Source organism: Schistocerca piceifrons, chromosome X (genome assembly GCF_021461385.2).
Source record: "Schistocerca piceifrons isolate TAMUIC-IGC-003096 chromosome X, iqSchPice1.1, whole genome shotgun sequence".
Classification (NCBI taxonomy): Eukaryota; Metazoa; Arthropoda; class Insecta; order Orthoptera; family Acrididae; genus Schistocerca; species Schistocerca piceifrons.
The window spans coordinates 382,483,771-382,506,425 of NC_060149.1; the positions used below are offsets into that span (position 1 = coordinate 382,483,771).

At 42.6% G+C, this 22,655-nt stretch overlaps 1 protein-coding gene across 6 annotated transcripts in view; it reads right to left on the reverse strand.

Annotated features, from left to right (window-relative positions):
- Window positions 1-22,655, reverse strand: part of LOC124721633 (centromere protein J) — a 280,955-nt gene that overhangs the window by 178,787 nt on the left and 79,513 nt on the right. For all 6 annotated transcript variants that reach the window (XR_007006363.1, XM_047246696.1, XM_047246697.1 and 3 more), the window contains exons 2-4: window positions 17,393-17,580; window positions 17,181-17,278; window positions 16,474-17,091 (exon numbers count right to left, since the gene is read on the reverse strand). Coding sequence is in view for 5 of the 6 variants with exons in the window: in XM_047246696.1 (XP_047102652.1) it covers window positions 16,474-17,091; window positions 17,181-17,278; window positions 17,393-17,486 (810 nt within the window). In the remaining variant the exon portion in view is untranslated. The remainder of the gene's footprint in view (window positions 1-16,473; window positions 17,092-17,180; window positions 17,279-17,392; window positions 17,581-22,655) is intronic.

Genomic DNA, 22,655 nt, shown 5'->3' on the forward strand with positions numbered 1-22,655 from the left:
CACCACATCAGCAGTAATGCAGGTCCCACATTGGAGAATATGGCTGCTGATCAGCTAAATGTGGCCAATGCATAGCTAAAAAAGGACAGTGGATTCCCTGCGAGAAGTGGGAAGGGAAGACTGCCACATGGTCATGGTCTAGTTTATTCCCCTCAGTTCAGCGAGTCCAGAGCAAACCATTACAAGTTCCTTAGATCCAACAAATGGTGGGGTAGAGTCGACTGAAGGTCGAGTTCTGAGACCCCCCCCCGGCCATTTCCAAAATCAGCATCCTGGTAATCAACTTTGCCAGGCAGTTGGCAGGTTCATTCCCCGAGATCCCAACATGTACAAGGGTCCAAACAAAGACGACCGGCTGTCCAGTTTGATGGAGGTCAGAAAGAACATCATGGATAGTCGTGACTAATGAGTGACGAGGGTAGAATTAGGCTATAACAAAATGGCTGCTCAGGGAGGCTACGCAAATTAGAAGCAACTTGCAGGTGCAACAACAAGCATGGCTAAGGGCTCAGTTGATGCTCACCAATTCAACAGTGCAGACACTATAGCCATTCAACAAGGAGTGTAGATCACTGCACCTTGCATGTGTGTATACAAAACCTGTTCGTCTATTGACTGTTAAACAGTCACTATATACCACTTCCAAACCTGGAAATGCATTGAGGACAGCCAGGAAGATGTGGCGAAACACTATAGTGACAACTGAATTGTTTGGTTCAAAGGATAAATCAAGACAGATTCAAGATAGGGGTGTATGTTATGGGGGACCACATGATTGCTCCCCGACATGAGGTGACAGTGGGGAAGTTTGAGTCTAGAGCAGAGTAGTTTGGGCACTTAGGGGAGCTGTGAACATGTATACCACAATTGAGTAGCTGTTGCTGGCACCTGATATGTAGTGGAAAGACCCCAGCCTACATGAGAAGGCTGTTTACAGAACTAGTTCAAAAGGCTTCTGTTCCAAGTTGGACCCCACAGTGGTGTATCGGGTCTAGTGACCACAATGCTGTGGGCGATGTTGAATCATATGCCAGACTCTCATCATTTAGACAGGACAGAAGCAGGGCTTTGAACAACTGCAGGAGGGTAGTGAAGCCTGCACGCCACCTAGGCAGTGAGGTATATTAAGGTGTAGCCGGCACCTTCGCTTGAGTTGCCAAAGAGAGGAAGCTACATCAGCTGGACATTAAAGACTAGTCCAGAAAGCAAAAAGTCTCATCCCCATTGAATGACTGCACGTTGAGATAAAGTTCTGGTTGTGGGTGAACAGTACAACAGTGATGAAAGAGCATGATGGAAAACTGAAAACCATAGGTGAAGGCCCACGATTGTGCCTTTTGAATGGCATCCTGCCGTCAGCGCTCAGCAACACCCACACTCAAGGAGCAATAGTAGAAGCAGAAATCATCAGCATACAAGGAGGGTGATACTGAAGAACCCACAGCTGCTGCTAGACCGTTGATCGCCACTAACAAGACAGGGACACTTAACACAGAGCCCTGCAGGATCCCTTCTCTTGGGTATAGGGGTGCTGTGGGAAGCACCAACTCAAACGTGGAAAATACTGTGAGACAAGAGGTTCTGGACAAAAATCTGAAGCGGACCGCAGAGACCTCACTCATGTAAGGTGGTGAGGATGTGGTGTTGCCATGCGACGTCACAATCAGAAAACAGCAATAATGTGTTAATGTCGGTCAAAGTTGTCTCCATGGCAGACTCCAGACAAACAAAATTAACAACAGTGGAATGGCCTTAGCAGAAACCACCTTGGGATGGAGCCAGAAGGCCCCGAGACTCAAGGAGCATACACAGCAGCCGGCTCACCTGTGTTCAAGTAACTTGCAGACTACATGGATGAGGCTAATTGGGCGATAGCTGTCCATCTCTAGGGAATGCTTACCCAGTTTCACTACCACGATGATGATGCTTTCCCGCCATTGAGAAGGGAGCTCACCCTCGCTCCAGATACGGTAAAAGATGGTAAGAAGATGACGCTGCCAATCCACTAATAGGTGTTGGAGCATTTGGTTGTGGATGTGGTCTGGTCCTGGGGTTGTATAAGGCAAAGAGCTAGGGAACTGAAGAATTTCCACTCATTGAATGGAGCATTATCGAACCCCAGGTGGCATGTACTGAAAGAAAACTGCAGTGGCTCAATCTGCTGTTTAAGGATACAAAAGGCAGGTTGATAGTTCTCACATACATAACAGGCTCTAGCATAATGCAGACTAAAATGTTCAGCTACAGCATCTGGGTTGGTGAAAACAGTGCCATTCAAGGAAATGCCAAGTACACCTGCAGAAGACTGGTATTCATAGAGGAATTGGATCTTCAATAAAATTAGAAGGAAGGTCAGCATTGGCCATAATTTTGATGATTTATTAACAGAAAAATCTATTTTCGATCACATAATGATCATCTTCAGTGTTGGAAGTTAAAAATTTTCACATAGCGATCAGTGAATAAGAAATAAAAGACCACAAATACAGCTGAGTATAAACCAACTATTGGTAAGAACACACCCACGTTAGCTTCTGTTGTCGCTGTCTCAATGCCTAGACACACATGTTCTGGATTGTACCAATAAAATTTACTAAGTTTAGTTTTTAAAAAGTATTCTCCCTTTTGTTCTTCCAATTTCGGAAGTTTAGGAAGCCTATTGGAACATAGTTTTCACTGTAGTCGATATATCTTCGGCGCTGACACAAAGTGAATAGAAACTATTTTCACTTATATGTAATTATTTTTCATGAACCTTTGCAATTCCTTTGCCGTTTGAATGAGTTTTCATTAACGTGTTGTAATCAGGGTTCTGATACAGCACGTGTACGTATCTCATAACTGCATTACAATATTTTTATTATGTTAACATTGTTCTCGCCTGCTAGGTAATACGAGTGAATCAGATGGCTGAACTGCAAAACCCACACCTTTCACTAGCCAACATATTTTAATGTAGAGAAATATTTTTTAGGTTCTTTATTGAGATTGTTAATTGGCTTGTACTTTTAGCACCGGATTTGTAATAACCTCTGTCAACTGGTGGTCAGGTTACATAACTGATGGTCATAGTAGGCCTTTAACAAAATCCATGCACACTACACATTAAGCATTCAGTTATGATAATTTATGTTTTCCCAATAGACAAGAAATTTAAATCCTCATCACTTTCATGTGATTATTTGATGTTGCTAGTTTGTCACTACATTTTAATTGCTTTAGTAAGTAACTGCGGAAAAATGTGTGTAATCTGGTTCTAATTTGTCTACAGTACGACGTATATTTTGGGAATAATTTGTACTGTTACCTTTCCTAAGTTATGGCGTTTTTTCTGGATGTACGATGGATATCCCTACTTATCCACACCTTGCATTTTAGACTAATTGTTATGACCTACTTTGGATATATGGGTATTTTCAAAATCAGCTTTTGTGTTACAAGGGGTCCCGCTGCTCCTATAAGACATGTAATAAAATTATCTCCTTCATATGAGTATCCAAAACCGTTTGCTTGACAGTTTTCATTTTTGTTGTATCAACTGTAAATGTATGTATGATGGCTTCTGACCCAGTGCTTGTGCAAAAGTGTATAACCAGAGTGCGATGTATTTTTTTGGGACAAAGCTTTTATACTTTAAAGAGAACACTGTTTCCTTATACTCAAGTTCTGTTTGTATCATATGAGGAAATTTTTCCATAAATAATAGGTGTGGTAGTGGAGGTTTCTGCTAGGCTAGCATATTTCATACACTTGTGTCCCTAGCCAACACATCACTAATGCCAGAATGAGATTTTCACTCTGCAGCAGAGTGTACGCTAATATGAAACTTCCTGGCAGATTAAAACTGTGTGCCAGGCCGAGACTCGAACCCGGGACCTTTGCCTTTCGCGGGCAAGTGCTCTGCCAACTGAGCTACACAAGCACGACTCACGCCCCGTCCTCACAGTTTTACTTCTGCCAGAGCACTTGCCCGTGAAAGGCAAAGGTCCTGAGTTCGAGTCTCGGCCCAGCACACAGTTTTAATCTGCCAGGAAGTTTCATATCACTAATTCTTTGCAATTTGTAAATTAGTTCTTACTCATGAGTGCGCTGAATGATCTCCGCATCCACAATGTGCTTTTATTTCATTCTCCTTTTCATGATGATGATTATTTTTTGTAATTAAGCCTCAGAAATAGTTATTATGTGTTAACATGTCCCAACGGCATGAATGAGATGTGTGTATCATCATGTTGTTTAATACGACAAAAAATTGTTAGTCTGCGCCCTAAAAAAAATTTATAAAGCATAATGTGTTTCCATGACATTTTGACCTGTTAAATCGTGACACATAATATACAATCACCACTATTTACGTATTCGACTTTTTGGTTTCAACGTAATATTTCACATAAATTAAGAACTTTGCACCTCTGACTTCCCACCCCAGATAGTGGTTACTGTGCTATAACAAATTCTGTTATATTTGATGTCATATTATTTGTATATTTTTCTTTTTTGTTAGTCCTGTAATCTTGAAAATAACACGCCAGTGTATGTTGGCAAGATGTGCATTTCCCCCTTCCTTTTTGCTATGCGTTTTTAATGTACAATTTTAAATTTGAAATATTCAATTAATGATTTGCAAGTGCACATTTGTTATTTTGTGGTAATCTCTTGCCAAATAAAGTAATGTTAAGTCCTCATGTGACATGTCACACAGAGGGCATTCCCAGCCCCTGTCACACCGAGGTCTGCTATATAGGTGAATGTAAACAGCAGCTTCAGTTATTGTGATTGTTGCATAGTTTCTGTTACTGCTAATAACTAGACATCAGTGCCTATGAGCTTTAATTTGTACGCTAAAGGTATTTTCTTACCAACAGCTGGTTTATATTCAGGTGTATTTGTGGCCTTTTGTTTCTTATTTACTGATCGCTATGTCAAAATTTTTAACTTCCAGCACTGAAGATGATCATTATGTGATCGAAAATCAATTTTGCTGTTAATAAATCATCAAAATTACGGCCAACACTGATCTTCCTTCTAATTTTATTTATCATATGGTCGTCGTGCACACAGCACTCTATGATCTTTGTCCAAACTTGTGAAGGAGACATATGAATCCAATGGTTGAAATGTACTGCTCCCAGGATTCTTGCTTCCGTTGTTTTATTTAGTGGTGGACCCATGCACATAACCATTTTACAAGCAATGAGGTGCTCTATCAATGAATGTCGCTTATTGCATTGGAGAACATGCCTAAAATCTCTAATGGCCTCAGCAATTTCCAAGGTCCATCAAGTTACTACCTTTCAACAGGTGGATCCTGAAGAATAGTTGATTGCCAAGTCAGCTGTGGACAGATTGGCTGCTGTTGCATTCTGGACAGCCTCATCAGTGCCTCCATTTTGCGTGGAGCTCAGCATGACAGTGAAGGTGAAAGCATCCCAGTCCGTATTGTGGACAGCCCATGTAGGCAGGCACCCAGCAGAGTGACGCTCAGGGAGGGGTAAGAAGATTGAGAAGTAGTCATTACCACATAGGTCATTGCAGACACTACAGTGGATAGATGGGAGAAGACCATGGCTGCAAATAGAAAGGTCAATGACCAAGTAAGTTCCATGTGCCACACTCAAGTATGTGGAAGTAGAGATCGTGATCTGCCAGGAAGTTTTCAATGTCTTTACCAGGACCAGTGACTGTGATTCCACCCCACAAAAGGTTATGGGCACTGAAGTTGCCCCAGATTGGGAAAGGTGGGGGGAGCTGAGAAACCAATGCAGTCAATAAAGGCTGAGGCACTCTACCATCAGAAGGGATATAACAATTACAGATGGTAAAATCCTGAAATAAAATGCCCTTCCCGAACAGCCATAGTCCCAAAGTTGAATCACGAGACACAAGTTTGCTACGTACATAGTTCAGAACATTTGTGCAAACTCCACCTGACACCCTAACATAGTTGGCAGATCTGTGGTAGCCATAAAGGGCATTGCTGAAAGCAGGAAAGGAGCTTAAAAAATGTTGCAGCTCAGCCACACAGTGGAAAAAACTGGTACCACTGTAAAATTGTGCTGTTGATATACTGAGAGGATGTGAAGGGGCAAAGGTGGCAGGTTATGTCCCAGGATCAAATGTGGCCACTGGTTGAGAGATGATGTGAACACACATTACATCTGAGGAATGTTTGGTGGTGTGACCTGAAGCCTCAGGGGCCACTGTAGTCACAAAAGCAGAACATGTGGGATCTGGTGGCATGGGGGCCACCAGGATTTCCTTTATCTTGGAAGACTTCTTTTTGTCTTTCTTCTGTTTAGTGGTTTTTTTTTTTTAGGGCACAAAACTGCTATGGTCATTAGCGCTCGGTCCGTGACTTAGGAAACAGTAAAAAACCGAAATTGAAAACCAGCAGCAATAGGAACGAAAGTCATAAAATTGGAGAAACTAAAAGCAGAAGGAAGGCTTAAAAATCCACTACAGAAAGGGGTTGATTGTCTCCAAAAAAAAAGCTTCAAATGACTGACGTCATTTCACTGGCACTAATAAACTTGAGAACGCGGTCGGCTGAGCGCGTGTCATCTGCTAAAATCGACGATATATCAGGCGATAGCTGTAGACTGGAGTGTAACGGATTAAAATAGGGGCACTCAATTAAAAGGTGTCTTACCGTCCACAGCTGAGAGCAGTGGGGACAGAGTGGGGGAGCATCGCCGCTTAAAAGATTTCGATGGCTAAAAAGACAGTGCCCTATCCAGAGAGTAGTTAAAATTACCTCCTCCCGATGACGCGTTCGGGAGGAAGAGGTCCAAGCACAAGGAAGAGCTTTCACGTCCCGCAATTTATTATGGGGAAGTGTCGACCAATGTGCGTACCATAAAAGAACAACTCGACGACATAAAACGCTCCGTACATCGGTGAAGGGAATCGACTGAATAGCTGGCCGAAGAAGAGAGACTGCAGCCTTGGCTGCTGTATCGGCCGCCTCATTCCCACAGATACCAGCGTGTCCCGGGAGCCAGAGGAAAGCCACCGAAACACCCCCCATGTGGAGCAAGCGCAGACAGTCCTGAATCCGGTGGACCAGAGGGTGGACAGGGTAAAGAGCTTGGAGACTGAGGAGAGAGCTGAGAGAATCTGAGCAAATAACATACTGTATCCGCTGATGGCGGCGGATGTAGTGGACAGCCTGGAGAACAGCGTAAGGCTCTGCAGTATAAACCGAACACTGGTCGGGAAGCCGAAAGTGATTTGGGGTGTCGCCAACAATATAGGCACTCCCTACACCTAACGATGTTTTCGAGCCGTCGGTGTAAATAAGTGTGGCGTCCGTCATTTGTGCACATAGAGCAGCAAATGCCCGATGATAAACAAGTGAAGGGGTACCATCCTTGGGAAATCGACAAAGGTCACGGAGCAGGCAGATCCGGGGACGGAGCCAAGGCGGTGCTGTACCCAAAGTTGTCAGGAAGGTTTTAGGAAAGCAGAAGGAAAGAGAATGGAGCAGTTGACGGAAGCGGACTCCCGGTGGTAGTAGGGAGGAGGGGCGGCCTGCATACCCTACATCAAAGGAGGCGTCGAAAAAAAGGTCATGGGCTGGATTAGCAGGCATGGAAGACAGATGGCTAGCATAACGACTCAGAAGGACTGCTCGCCGATTGGACAGCGGAGGTTCAGCAGTCTCAGCATAAAGGCTTTCCACAGGGCTGGTGTAAAAAGCTCCAGACACTAAACGTAATCCACAGTGGTGGATAGAGTCGAGACGCCGAAGAATAGACGGCCGAGCAGAGGAGTAGACTATGCTTCCATAGTCCAATTTCGAGCGCACTAAGGCGCGATAGAGGCGGAGAAGGACCACTCGGTCCGCTCCCCAGGAGGTACCATTAAGGACACGGAGGGTGTTAAGGGATCGCAGACAGCGAGCCGAAAGATAGGAAACGTGGGAGGACCAGCACAGTTTTCTGTCAAACATAAGACCCAAGAATTTAGCGACGTTTGAAAATGGAAGGTTGACAGGACCTAGATGTAAGGAGGGCGGAAGAAACTCCTTACGTCGCCAAAAATTAACACAAATGGTCTTACTGGGAGAAAAACGGAAGCCGGTTTCGATGCTCCAAGAGTGGACGCGGTCAAGACATCCTTGAAGACGTCGTTCGAGAAGGCTGGTCCGTTGAGAGCTGTAATAGATCGCAAAATCGTCCACAAAGAGGGAGCCCGAGACATCAGGAAGGAGACAATCCATAATTGGATTGATGGCAATGGCAAACAGTACAACACTCAGCACGGAGCCCTGGGGTACCCCATTTTCTTGGGAGAAAGTATGGGAGAGAGTAGTGTTCACCCGCACCCTAAATGTGCGCTCTGCCATAAATTCGCGAAGAAAAAGGGGCAGCCGACCTAGAAAGCCCCAAGAGAACAGTGTGCGGAGGATGCCTGTCCTCCAACAGGTATCGTATGCTCTCTCCAGATCAAAAAATATTGCTCCTGTTTGGCGTTTCCGGAGAAAATTGTTCATGATATAAGTGGAGAGAGCAACAAGATGGTCAACTGCAGAACGATGCTTTCGGAATCCGCATTGGGCAGGTGTTAAAAGACTGCGGGATTCCAGCCACCATGCTAAATGGTAATTCACCATATGCTCCAAAACCTTTCAGACATTACTCGTGAGAGAAATGGGGCGATTGCTAGAGGGGAGATGTTTGTCCTTTCCAGGTTTCGGAACAGGAACGACGATAGCTTCCCGCCATCGTCTGGGAAAAGTACTGTCGGTCCAAATTCGATTATAAAGGCGAAGGAGGTAACGCAGACTATGGGTTGATAAATGCAGCAACATTTGGACGTGGATACCATCCGGTCCTGGGGCGGAGGAGCGAGAAGAAGAGAGTGCATGTTGGAGTTCCCGCTTGGAGAAAACAGTATTGTAGCTTTCGCGATTTTGGGAGGAGAGAGCAAGAGGTCGCACTTCCGCTGCACGTTTCTTCGGGAGAAACGCTGACGGGTAATTTGAAGAGCTTGAAATCTCAGCAAAGTGCTGACCCAACGAGTTAGAAATTGCGACGGGGTCCACTAATGTGTCATGCGCGACAGTGAGCCCAGAGACCGGGGAGAAACTAGGCACGCCTGAGAACCGTCAAAGCCGTCTCCAAACTTCCGAGGAGGCAGTGAAGGTGTTAAATGAGCTAATAAAGAATTTCCAGCTTGCCTTCTTGCTATCGCGGATGACACAACGGCATCGCGCTCGGAACTGCTTATAGCGGGTACAGTTGGCCACAGTAGGATGGTGGCGGAAAATGCGGAGAGCACGTCGCCGCTCACGTATTGCATCACGGCATGCCTCGTTCCACCAAGGAACTGGGGGGGCGCCGGGGCAATTCGGAGGTGCGTGGTATTGAATGTTCCGCAACTGTAAGAATAACGTCGGTAATATGTGTGACCTCGTCGTCGACGCTGGGATAGTGACGGTCATCGAATGAGATAATGAGTTTGGAATCTGAAGGATGTTGGGAGTAGTAGTATTTGATAGCAGCAAGGCTATGGGCATGAGGAATGTTGGTGTATGGGACATGGCTTCAACACTGATGAGTGGTGATCCATGTGGTAAAGGGGTGAGGATAGTCTAGTGTTTGAAGGAAGTGGTTAGTATCTTTGATGTGAGAGGTTAGGCTTCATGCAATTAGTTTTAAGTGTTTGTCAACAAGAGTTACGATTCTTGCAGTGGGAGCACAATAACCAGCTACAATGAGGTGGCCAGGATTGTTGGGTTTGTGGATTTTGGGAGGCATGTAGAAGGTTGAGGCACGTAGGCTGTCATTGGGCTTAGAAGGGAGACAGACTTATGGGAGAGGTTTTGGGATGGGGCTATAGATTTTAGTAGACACTGGAGGTAATTTTGCACTTCTAGGATGGAATCACCATGGCAGAACTCTTAGGCATGTGAGTTAGATAGTTGATCATGACAGTGGTGGAGCCTTTGCCTGCAGAGATGACAATAAAATCAGGGTGTCTGTAAGTTTTGAATGGCTGTCCTCCTCCTTTTGAATGGGTTGTGTTCTTGAGAAGAGACCCAGCAAAGGATGGTCGAGATAAATTGGCAGTAAGGGATTCCCAGTAGGTAGTAGTTAATTTGGGGGAGGGGGGCAGTGGCGAGTGCGTGGGCGAGGGGGGGGGGGGGGGGAGGATGTCATACATAAATGGTGGAATGAACTAGAAACAGCAACGTTCAGTGTTGGGATTACGTTGGCTTTGGTTGGAGGGATGGCTAGCAAATAAGTGTTTCCACTGTAGGGTTAGTGAGAAGGAGAGTAAGTCTCTGACTAGTCCAACACCAACAAATTTGGTTGTGGGACTGTAGGTGTGGTCTTTGGATACGACAAACTTCTGCAGGATTGACTTTTGGTGGAATGACTAAAACCACTGTTTTGGATTTGATTTCGTGGCATGCTGAGGGAAAATTTTGGAGGATTTGGTGAACTGAAAAGGTCCACAAGGCAGCATCTGGGTGATATGAGGAGTTGATGAAGGGCACTGTAGATAGGATAGGTGCTAATTGGTAATGGTGCTCAAAAGCATGGATAGGGTGTCAAGAAGTCTGATAATTAATGGAGGTGGTATCTGGAGTGCTCTTGTAGGTTTTGGAGGACAAGGGTTTCAAGTCTCCATCCACCAACCCTCTGCTACCACCCTCTACCCAACAGTTTCCCCTTCCTCACTAGCTCCATTAGCACGTTACATGTCACATGCCTAGCCTGTGCAACCCGCGCGCGCCCGCGCGCACGCACTCACACACACACACACACACACACACACACACACTCACACTCACACTCACACTCACACTCACACTCACACTCACACTCACACTCACACTCACACTCACACTCACACTCACACTCACACTCACACTCACACTCACACTCACACTCACACTCACACTCACACTCACACTCACACTCACACTCACACTCACACTCACACTCACACTCTCACACACACACTCACACTCACACTCACACACACACACACACACACACACACTACAAGGCTGAACACCTGCTGCCTCCCTCCAAGCCACTAACTACCTGTTCCCAGCCCCTCCTCTCCTGCCTCTCATCTCTTTTTCCTTCTAACCCAACCACATACCGACCTCATCCCAGCCCACCTGGTGTGTGTGTGTGTGTGTGTGTGTGTGTGTGTGTGTGTGTGTGTGTGTGTGTGTGTCCTGTACCCTAGCACATCAAAGGAGTTCTTCTTAAAGCTAGCAAAGTTTTTGCTCTCTTTTGTATGTGCCTGTATACACCTCAACACTTGTGTCATTCAGTGAGTGTCCGCCTTTACTCCTGAATTACTAACTTTACTGACTATAAAAATATTCATCATCTTTGAGAAAAAAAGCAAAATTCACATTTTATATTTTACAATAGTTCAGAACTGGGGTTTGGAACAATAGAGAAAACCACAGAAAACAGACACAGATTCAGGGAAAAGGTAGAAAAAGTAAAGGGATCTCCAAAAGGAAACACAAAAGAAGAGCGGAAGGACATGGCCAGAAGCAAGATGAGAACAACAGAGAGGGGGGGGGGCGGGGAATCATCATGAGTCAGCTGTTCCACATGGCCCTGAGTTGGCCAAATAATAATAATACTAATAATAATAATCTAAATTGTGAGAACATACCAGATGTGTTTCACTACGAAGGTCTGCTGTGTTGCGCTGTCTCTCTCTCTCTCTCTCTCTCTCTCTCTCTCTCTCACACACACACACACACACACACACACACACACACACACACACAGAGAGAGAGAGAGAGAGAGAGAGAGAGAGAGAGAGAGAGAGAGAGAGGCATCTCTCAGATCCACAGTGAAATAAACTAAGAAGCCTCTGCTTCTTCAGCCAACAGCAGTCTGCAATTTATCTTCAATGCCAATATTTTCAACATGTACCTTTTAGGGTCAACATGCAATAGCTGTTCAAGTATATGTGGTCTTTGTCTTCTTTGAAAGGCAGGTTCAAGAATAACTGTCTACCACACATTTTAAGGAAGTTGGAAAAGGATTATTATTGAAACTCCCTAGCAGATTAAAGCTGTTAAGACCAAAATTCGAACCTGGGTTCTTTCCTTTCATGGACAACTTCTCTGCCAGCTGAGCCTCCAAGAATGACTCATGACCTGCCCTCAAAGGTTTACTTCCATCAGTATCTCTCTCCTATCTTCCAAACTTCACAGAATTCCATCTACCTCTACATCAGTACTCTGCAAATCACATTTAAGTTCCTCTAACCAGCTTCACAATTCTCTATTATTTCAATCTCTTATAGCACACAGAAAGAACAAATGTCTATATCTTTCCGTGCGAGCTCTGATTTCCCTTATTTTATCATGATGTTTTTTTTCCTATGTAGTTCGGCGTCAACAAAATATTTTCGCAACTGGAGGAGAAAGTTGGTGGTTGGAATTTTGTGAAAAGATTCTGCCGCAATGAGAAACGCCTTTGTTTTAATGATGTTAACCCAAATCCTGTATCATTTCAGTGACATGACACTCTCCCCTACTTCACGATAATGCAAAAGTGCTGCCCTCCTTTGAACTTTCTCGATGTACTCTGTCAGTCCTATCTGGTAAGGATCCCACACCGCACAGCAGTACTCTAAAAGAGGATGGACAAGTGCAGTGTACGCAGTCTCTCCAGTAGATCTGTTACATTTTCTGTGTGTCCTGCCAAAAACAACACAGTCTTTGGTTAGCCCTCCCCACAATATTTTCTGTGTGTTCCTTCCAATGTAAGTTGTTCGTAACTGTAATTCCTAGGTATTTAATTGAATTTAGGGCCTTTAGATTTGACTGATTTATTATGTAACCATAGTTTACCGGATTCCTTTTACCATTCATGTGGATGACCTCACTTTTTGGTATTTAGGGTCAATTGCCATTTTCACACCATTTTTTTTAAATCACTTTGCAATGTGTTTTGATCTTCTGATAACTTTACTAGTCGATAAATGACAGCGTCATCTGAAAACAACCTAAGACAGTTGCCCAGATTGTGTCCCAAATCGTTTATATAGATAAGGAACAGCAAAGGGTCTATAATACTACCTTGGGGAACACCAGTAATCACTTCTGTTTCACTCAATGACTTTCTGTCAATTACTACGAACTGTGACCTCTCTGACAAGAAATCACAAACTGAGTCACATAACAGATGATATTCCACAAGCACGCAATTTCACTACAAGCCACTTGCTATGTATAGTGTCAAAAAGACTTCTGGAAATCCAGAAATATGGAATCCATTTGAAATTCCTTGTCAATAACACTCAACAATTTGTGCGAGTAAAGAGCTAGTTGTGTTTCAAAAGAACAAAGTTTTCTAAATCCGTGTTGACTGTGTGTCAATAGACCAATTTCTTCCAGATAATTCATAATGTTCGAACACCTCTGTAATGAATTTTTCCATTTGATTGGGGGCCTGTAATTTTGAAGATTATCCAGATGTTTGTATTATGACATCATCTTCCAATGGTATACAGGGTGTTACAAAAAGGTATGGCCTAACTTTAAGGAAACATTACACACACACACACACACACAAAGAAAGAAAATATGTTATGTGGACATGTGTCCGGACACGCTTACTTTCTATGTTAGAGCTCATTTTATTACTTCTCTTCAAATCACATTAATCATGGAATGGAAACACACAGCAACAGAACGTACCAGCGTGACTTCAAACACTTTGTTACAGGAAATGTTCAAAATGTCCTCCGTTAGTGAGGATACATGCATCCACCCTCCGTCGCATGGAATCCCTGATGCGCTGATGCAGCCCTGGAGAATGGCGTATTGTATCACAGCCGTCCACAATACGAGCACGAAGAGTCTCTACATTTGGTACCGGGGTTGCGTAGACAAGAGCTTTCAAATGCCCCCCATAAATGAAAGTCAAGAGGGTTGAGGTCAGGAGAGTGTGGAGGCCATGGAATCTGTCCACCTCTACCAATCCATCGGTCACCGAATCTGTTGTTGAGAAGCGTACGAACACTTCGACTGAAATGTGCAGGGGCTCCATCGTGCATGAGCCACATGTTGTGTCGTACTTGTAAAGGCACATGTTCTAGCAGCACAGGTAGAGTATCCCGTATGAAATCATGATAATGTGCTCCATTGAGCATAGGTGGAAGAACATGGGGGCCAATCAAGACATCACCAACAATGCCTGCCCAAACGTTCACAGAAAATCTGTGTTGATGACATGATTGCACAATTGCGTGCGGATTCTCGTCAGCCCACACATGTTGATTGTGAAAATTTACAATTTGATCACATTGGAATGAAGCCTCATCCGTAAAGAGATCATTTGCACTGAAATGAGGATTGACACATGAACCATTCGCAGAAGTGTACCCGTGGAGACCAATCAGCTGCTGATAGTGCCTGCACACACTGTACATGGTACAGAAACAACTGGTTCTCCCATAACACTCTCCATACAGTGACGTGGTCAACGTTACCTTGTACGGCAGCAACTTCTCTGACGCTGACATTAGGGTTATCGTCAACTGCACGAAGAATTGCCTCGTCCATTTCAAATGTCCTCGTCATTCTAGGTCCTCCCCAGTCGTGAGTCATAAGCTGGAATGTTCCGTGCTCCCTAAGACGCCGATCAATTGCTTCGAACGTCTTCCTGTCGGGACACCTTCGTTCTGGAAATCTGTCTCGATACAAACGTACTGTGCCACGGCTATTGCCCCGTGCTACTCCATACATCAAATGGGCATCTGCTAACTACGCATTTGTAAACATTGCACTGACTGCAAAACCACGTTTGTGATGAACACTAACCTGTTGATGCTACATACTGATGTGCTTGATGCTAGTACTGTAGAGCAATGAGTCTCATGTCAACACAAGCACCGAAGTCAACATTACCTTCCTTCAATTGGGCCAACTGGCAGTGAATCAAGGAAGTACAGTACATACTGATGAAACTAAAATGAGCTCTAACATGGAAATTAAGCATTTCCGGACACATGTCCACAAAACATCGGAATTAAGGGTTTCCGGACATGTCCACATAACATCGGAATTAAGGGTTTCCGGACATGTCCACATAACACCTCTTCTTTATTTGTGTGTGAGGAATGTTTCCTGAAAGTTTGGCCGTACCTTTTTGTAACACCCTGTATATCTGCTTCATCTGATGTCTCATCTCCCCAAATTCTCACTTGCCCTGGAAGCCAGCAGGGCACCCTTCCTCTGTAGGCAGAGAAGGGACTCTTAGATTGCTTACACATGCTTGTCTGCACTACTGAACAAACTGAAGGACATTTTGGGTGTCAGAACAGGTGAGGCATTTCACAATTTGCATATTTCTCATCTGCTCTAGTTCCCTCAAGATACATGTCATGAAGTGCAAATCCATTTTGTAAAGAAATCTTTAAGACTGTTTCCAGGAAAACCATAAAGCACCCAATGGAGTTACCATCCCCATCTAAAATGTTATAAAACTGTGACCCATTTCTGAACATTGAGAACCCCAACCCCAACCCCAACCCCCCCCCCCCCCTCTCTCTCTCTCTCCTCTCTCTCTCTCTCTCTCTCTCTCTCTCTCTCTCTCTCCAATAACCATGGTAATGACTGGCTCCACCCTCAGGTTTTAACAGTAATTAGGGCTGCACCAAGGGTCACTAGGCCCACTTCATGCCAATTCCACAGTCTCTTGACTCGTCAGTTTGTGAAGGTGCAACTCACTGTTGGGCAAAAAAAACAGTAAGGGGTTCAAGTGAGTGAAATTGTCAACAGGTTGAATGCCTAGTGTATTATGAGGGGATGACACCACATAGCAAGTGTCACTTTGCAAGGATCAGCACAGAGACTGGCAATAGGATTGGTCTTCAACAAGTGTCACTAACCTATCTCCACAGTGACCACATTAATGATTTTGAAGTATGTTGGTCCTTCACTATGACAAATCTTCCAGTTATAAAATCATTAACATCGAGCAGCTTTTAGTCCAAACAGGCACTACAGTCCTCTTAAGAACCCTTATCCCCTACTCTCCAGATTCAGACCATCTGTGAATTTTTTTTCTACAATTAAATTAACTCTATAGCACAATTTCAGGATCCTACAGACTATTACAGGAAGTAATTATCAGGGCTGTTGTCAGGGGAAGCAAAAGTGTAATTTAGAAGCATGGAAAACATGAACAGAGAACAGCATTAAACTCGCAGGGATTAATTTCACGAGTGCAGCATTTAAATGTATTACTTGGTTCAATAAAACATTTTCCCAAGCCTAGTCTGAAGTTTATCATCATCTCTCACATGATAATGAAAACATATAAAAACAATGGTCAACAGAGTAAGATTAAGACTAATGTTCAGTCTCTCACAAACAACACACTCAGAATCATTTCTTTACTGACTACTTCACACCACTATTATGGTGTTGCATGACATCATTACAAAATAAATAAAAAAATAAATAAATTATACCTGGATTTTATCCTCCTGCATCAGAGTGAAAGATGTTCCATCATACTCCCTCTCAGTTCCTTCAGACGAATATCCATTAACAGCTTGATGGGTGTCTAACTGATGATCCGCCTGCTGTGTATCCTTATCTGTTGTGACCTGTCCCAATGTTTTAGCAGAAATATTGTTAGAATTTGGATTCCAATTTGTGCGTTCACTACAATTATTTGCTTCAAGGTTACGATTTTTTCTACTTCGATACAAATTCTTTCTGCTGCCTGTAATAGGTTTCAAATGAAATCTTTTCAAACCAGAACCCTTACGTAAGAAGGTTTTTACAATTCGTTGTTCATGATCTCCTGTAACATTTTTTATCACATCATTTTTGTTCTTATTTTGTACATGACAATCAACTACTGAGCACTTTGGCACAGAACTGGGGCAAGATGATTGCTTTGGCCGAAATTTTGCCAACCCTTCGCCCTTCTTCAGGAAAGACTTCTTCGGTTTGCTAAGTTGTGAAGAAGCAGTATTTGCCGGTAATGCGTCAGATAGTTTCTCTTCAAGAAGCTGACTAAAAGATTTATTTATCACAGTGATGGGAGTTTCATCAAAGGATTTGACAAGGGCAATTCCTTCCTGTGGGAGAAAATATTTACATCCTTAAACAAAAATAACACAAATGCTTGGAGTAACTTTGTATAATTAATTTGCAGCTATCAACTTACTGGTAAACCTCTATTGTCTGAAGATCTCTGTAATAAATGTGAGTTAAATCTTGCACCTTGAGCATTTCCCACTCTCAGTCTATGTCCATTGCTTCCATCTGTAAAGACACATGTTAATGGAGAGTTTTTTTTTTTTTTTAAAAAAAAAGGGGGGTGTTGTTGCTAAATATCAACTGATATCAACTGTTAACTTCAAACGACATGTTACTTGCCTGTATCCTGTGTATTTCGTAACATTTTGCTTTTTCTAGGCAAAGGTCTGGGCCCATTCTGTTGCACTAAATTGGAGATCTTAACTTGAGCCATTCTTTACAAGTCTAACTTCATACACAAAAATCTTAAAATTTCTTTTGCTTCTTCTCTACTGGTTCACTTTTTTCCCTTGACTTCCTATCTGCATCTGCAACAATGATTATTTTCAGTTCAAAGTCTTTTTTTCACATACAAAATATAGGGTGATTCTAATTCAAATCAAACTTTCAAAATGCTATAGAAATAACACCACCGATCATAATGATGCCAAATTGCAACACACACACACACACACACACACACACACACACACACACACACACACACACACACGGGGGGGGGCAGGGGGGGGGGGGGCGTGAACCGTGGCAAGGCGCCTCAAATGATTTGACGTCAGTGGAAACAGTGGTCACAGCAATGTAAGAGGAGAGGAGTGGTGGTGTGCAAACGTGTAGTACACGGAGAATTGCCCGAACATTGGACATATCTGTGGGCACATCCTTCTTTGCTATTCATTCAAAATTACCCATGTGCACGAGTTGCTTCCTGTCGACCTGCCATCTTTCTTTGCTTTAGAATTTCTTGCTCGCATGGAAGTGGACAACGATTGGCTGTGGAAGATTTTGTTGACAGACGAAGCCCACTTCCATCTGACAGCATGTCAGTACACAGAATTGTTGAATATGTGCAATAGAAAATCCACATGCAAATCAACCAGTATCACTTCATCCTGAAAAAGTCACTGTGTAGTGCAGGTTTACGGCATCATTTATCATAGGGTCATATTTTTTCAAGGATACAGGTGCTTCATGTCCTGTTACCTGTACTATCACTGGTAAGCGCTAGAAATGTCTTTTGCGTAACCATGTCATTTCAGCTCTCCAACAGCGTGGATGTTTGGAGGGATCATTTTTACGCGAGATGGCACACCTCCGCACATTGAAAAGCCACTTAAGCAACTGCTAAAGTGCCATTTTGGAAATGCTAGAATTATCAGCTGCCATTTCCCTACAGCCTGGCCGACCCGATCACCTGATCTTAATCTGTGTGACTTCTGGCTGTGGGGCTATCTAAAAGATGTTGTGTTCAGTGTTCCGATTGCAAACTTAGCTGCATTGAAGGCACACACTGCGCAACACATTCTGAACGTGACCCTGGAAACACTTCGTTCAGTTATGGAACATGCCGTTTCTCGATTTTAACTTGTTGCAGAAAATGGTAGATAGCATATTTAATGTGCTTTGGGTCAGTCACTGGAAATTAATAATCCAATTTGATTTTGATTCACGCTTTTTATGCGGTTTTTGGCATCAGGACAATTAAAAACCAATTTTTCCCATTCAATGTTATATGACCTTGCTGTGGTGGATGGGCTTATATAACTTAACAGTATCACACCTGTACACCCATGCACACTGAGTAGTCCATATGTTTAATGTCAGACTTACACCTTAGACATTGTGTATGATTCATTTGTCATTTGTAGTCGACCACTATTACATTATGATGCTTACAGTGCCACCTAGTGCTACATTTTGTAACTATTTATTTTTCTTCTGCCATATGTTTTTCCCCTTCTCTGATAATATTGCGTTGCAATTTGACATCATTCTGACCAGTGGAGTTATTTCCACAGTGGTTTGAAAGTTTAATTATAATCACCTTGTATATCAAAGTATCATACAATAGTGAAATGATAAATACTCTTAATATAACTAGGTCACTAACTAATTGTTTATTTGAACAACAGAAGAAAGAATTAACAAAAAAGTGTTCATCTGTTCATTTGTCCACCACATTGCATAGATCCCATCATGAAGGAGACTCGTCAGTGGTATGGAAGCAAGAGACTGCATTAATAATTACCGTATTTACTCGAATCTAAGCCGCACTTTTTTCCGGTTTTTGTAATCCAAAACACCGCCTGCGGCTTAGAATGAGTGCAAAGCAAGCGGAAGTTCTGAAAATTGTTGGTAGGTGCCGCCACATATAACTTCTGCCGTCGAATATATGTAGCGTTACACAGGCATGCTTTGTAGGCACAAAGATAAATACTGGCGCCAAAACCTGTGTGTCAGTAAATAAATTTAAAAAAAAGTGGAAGACGAGCTTTTTTCTCCGCCCCGAGTTTCGACCACTGCATTTTCATACATTATTCGCCGAAGTAAATACAAATTCCGTATTGTTCATCTTCGAATGTAGCAGAATTTCAATTTAATACGAAAATCCGACTGGCAAGACTGTTTGGGATGTTTGTCAATATGGCCAACTCTACGTTCTGAATTTTTTCCTACCTGTGAGAAGAGATAGTTGCTAATAGGAACCTGATGAAATGTGAATCACATGCAGTATTCTCTTCACTATAAGAATAATACGAATATAAACATTTTGCCATGTATTCTTTCGTGTTTGCTGCTATCTCATTTAAATCCTGTCTGCCAAATAAACTACGAAACTAGAGTGAGACAACAGCAAACGCGGAAGAATATACGTATCGTTTCATGTTTATATTCGTATTATTCTTGTGCCTAATAGTGATACAGTCAGAAATGAAGCACGGCAACTGACTAGATTTTTAAATCTAAGGCGACTAATTTCTGTGAAGAATTTGATGTACTAAAGAAGCGGCCGCAAAGATTTTCAAACGGAGAAAAATTTTCGACTAACTCTCGTTCAGAACTATGTTCTATCATACGCAGTCTATTATTTGGTTCTTGTTGATCATTATCAAAGAAAGCAGCAGTGTAAATAACAACAAATAGCAGTCTCTTGCCGTTGTTTCGGTTATGAGACAATTCCTCTCTTTTTTATTATTGTAAGCGGCGGTAGTGCGCACAAAAGCAAGCCATGCCGCGAGCGGCGACAGGCCGTAAACACGAACTATCAGAATGCGACAAACAATGCATGACGCAGTACAGTAATGCATTTTCAGCTTAGAGTGACAAACACCTATAACAAAGAAAACGGCACTTATCAGATCAAAGCAAAATAAGCAATCGATTCAAACCAGACGAAGCGTGTGAAAAAGGAAGGGTACCCGTATAAATACGGATGGAGTGCCTGACGCATAGCAATGGCTACCTGGTAAAGCTTAACTGCTAAGCTTACGACTCGAACCAAACTACTGTAGCTGCATCGTCATTCATTCGACCTAAATTGTGTCTCATATTACAATGGACCAACTTCGTTTCGAATTGGAGGTGCGGCCTAAAACTTTTTTCTCCCCTTGAATTTCGAGTCTCAGATTTCAGGTGCGGCTTAGATTCGAGAATTTTTTTCCTTTATTTCGAGTCTCATTTTTCAGGTGCGGCTTAGATTCGAGTAAATACGGTAAATATTATTAAACTTCTGTACGCTATTTGTGGTTGAAGTTAAGTTCAACAAAGCAAAATTACAGGAAAGCTGCTGCTTAAAGAAACATTGCTTTATTGGTTATGTTAAACACATGTTGTTGGCCTCCTACTGCTAGTTTAATATCTTCTTGCTCACATTTATATTTTTCATAAAATATGTGGTTATACAGGGTGTATCAAAAAGAATCATCCGATTTAAAAAAAAATTATAACTATTATGTTATCTGAGATACGCGTCTGAACAACGTACTGTTGGAAAGAGTAAACTCTCAAGTTTTACAGGGTTCCCGCTCGGTAGCAGCAGTGTGTGTCCAGCCCAGTTCTAAAAAAATGGTGTCAGGACAACAGAAAGTGTTTTGTGTTCTACGGTCTGTGCCGTGCAGGTCAGTGATAACTGTTAAGTGTAACTTTCGTACTAGATATGGTGTGGACCCACCTACAGCACAGAGTATTAGATGACAGCATGAACAATTCCGAGAAACAGGTTGCTTGTGTAAAGGCAAATTGCTGGGCCGTCCCAAACTGTGTGACACAGACATCGAATGCATCTGCCACAGTTTCACAAGGAGTCCGCAGAAATCCATTCACCATGCAGCTCAACAGCTCAGCATGCCCCTGATGTCCATCTGGCATGTGATGCATCGACGTTTACACATGAAACCATACAAAATTCAGCTACTACAAGCTACTCATGAAGGTGACAATCAACAACATGTGGAGTTCCATAATTTCATCCTTCGCAAGGTGAAGGATGACAGTTTTCTTCCACACTTAGTGTTTAGTGGCAACGCAACATTCCATTTAAATGGAAAGGTGAATTGTCATAATGTGAGAATATGGGGTGCGGAACAACCACATGAAGTTTAACAACATGAGTGGGACTCTCCAAAATTTAATGTGTTTTGTGCAGTTCCATGGAAAATGGTGTGTGATCCATTTTTCTTTGCCGAGAACTCTGTTACAGAACATATCTCAATATGCTTGAGAACTTTCTTTTCCCACAATTGGAGCCTGACTCAAACAACTTCATTTACCAACAGGATGGGGTACCGCCACACTGGCAACTGGAAATGCAGGAATTTTTAAATCAAACAATTACTGAACAATGGACTGGTTGCACTGGACCAAATGATTCAAGCTCTACATTACTGGCCTCCAAGGTCACCGGACCTGACTGTATGTGATTGTTTCTTGTGGGGGTTTATAAAAGACTCTGTTTATGTGCCTCCATTACCAACAACATTGAATTAATTAAGACATCACTTAACAGCAACTGTGGGAGCTGTAACTCAAGACAGGCTCACTGCACATGAGAACAATTTGAATACCACATTGACATATGCCGGGCATCTCAAGGGGACATATTGAACACCTATGAAAAAAAACTTTGATTTTCCCGTTCATCACAAAATGAAATTCGTTATATATGTTTATTAGTTTCAGAAATATATATGTGCCAAACTGGATGATTCTTTTTGATACACCCCGTATCTGTTCTGGAAGTATAGGCATGTGTTTACAATGAAGACTGCTACTTATAGTGAAGCTAACAGAAGCATTCAGAACTTTAATTCAGATGAATAGACAATTTGCAGAGGTGGATAGTAAGATATGCATTTAATTTTATTTTGAATTTGTAAGGGTTTTCAGTTTATTGTTTTATGTAAGATGAGAGCTCATTGAAGCCCACAGCATGACAAAACAGGACTGCATTCTGACTCGAAGAAAACCAGGTAACATCCACATGAAAATTACTTTTCTGTGTTGTCATGAACTTTTGAAAATCAAAGTTCAGTTATTATCACCAAATACCAATATGATTAAATGTACCTGGAAATGAACGTAAGAATTCAAAGATCTACAAAGAGAC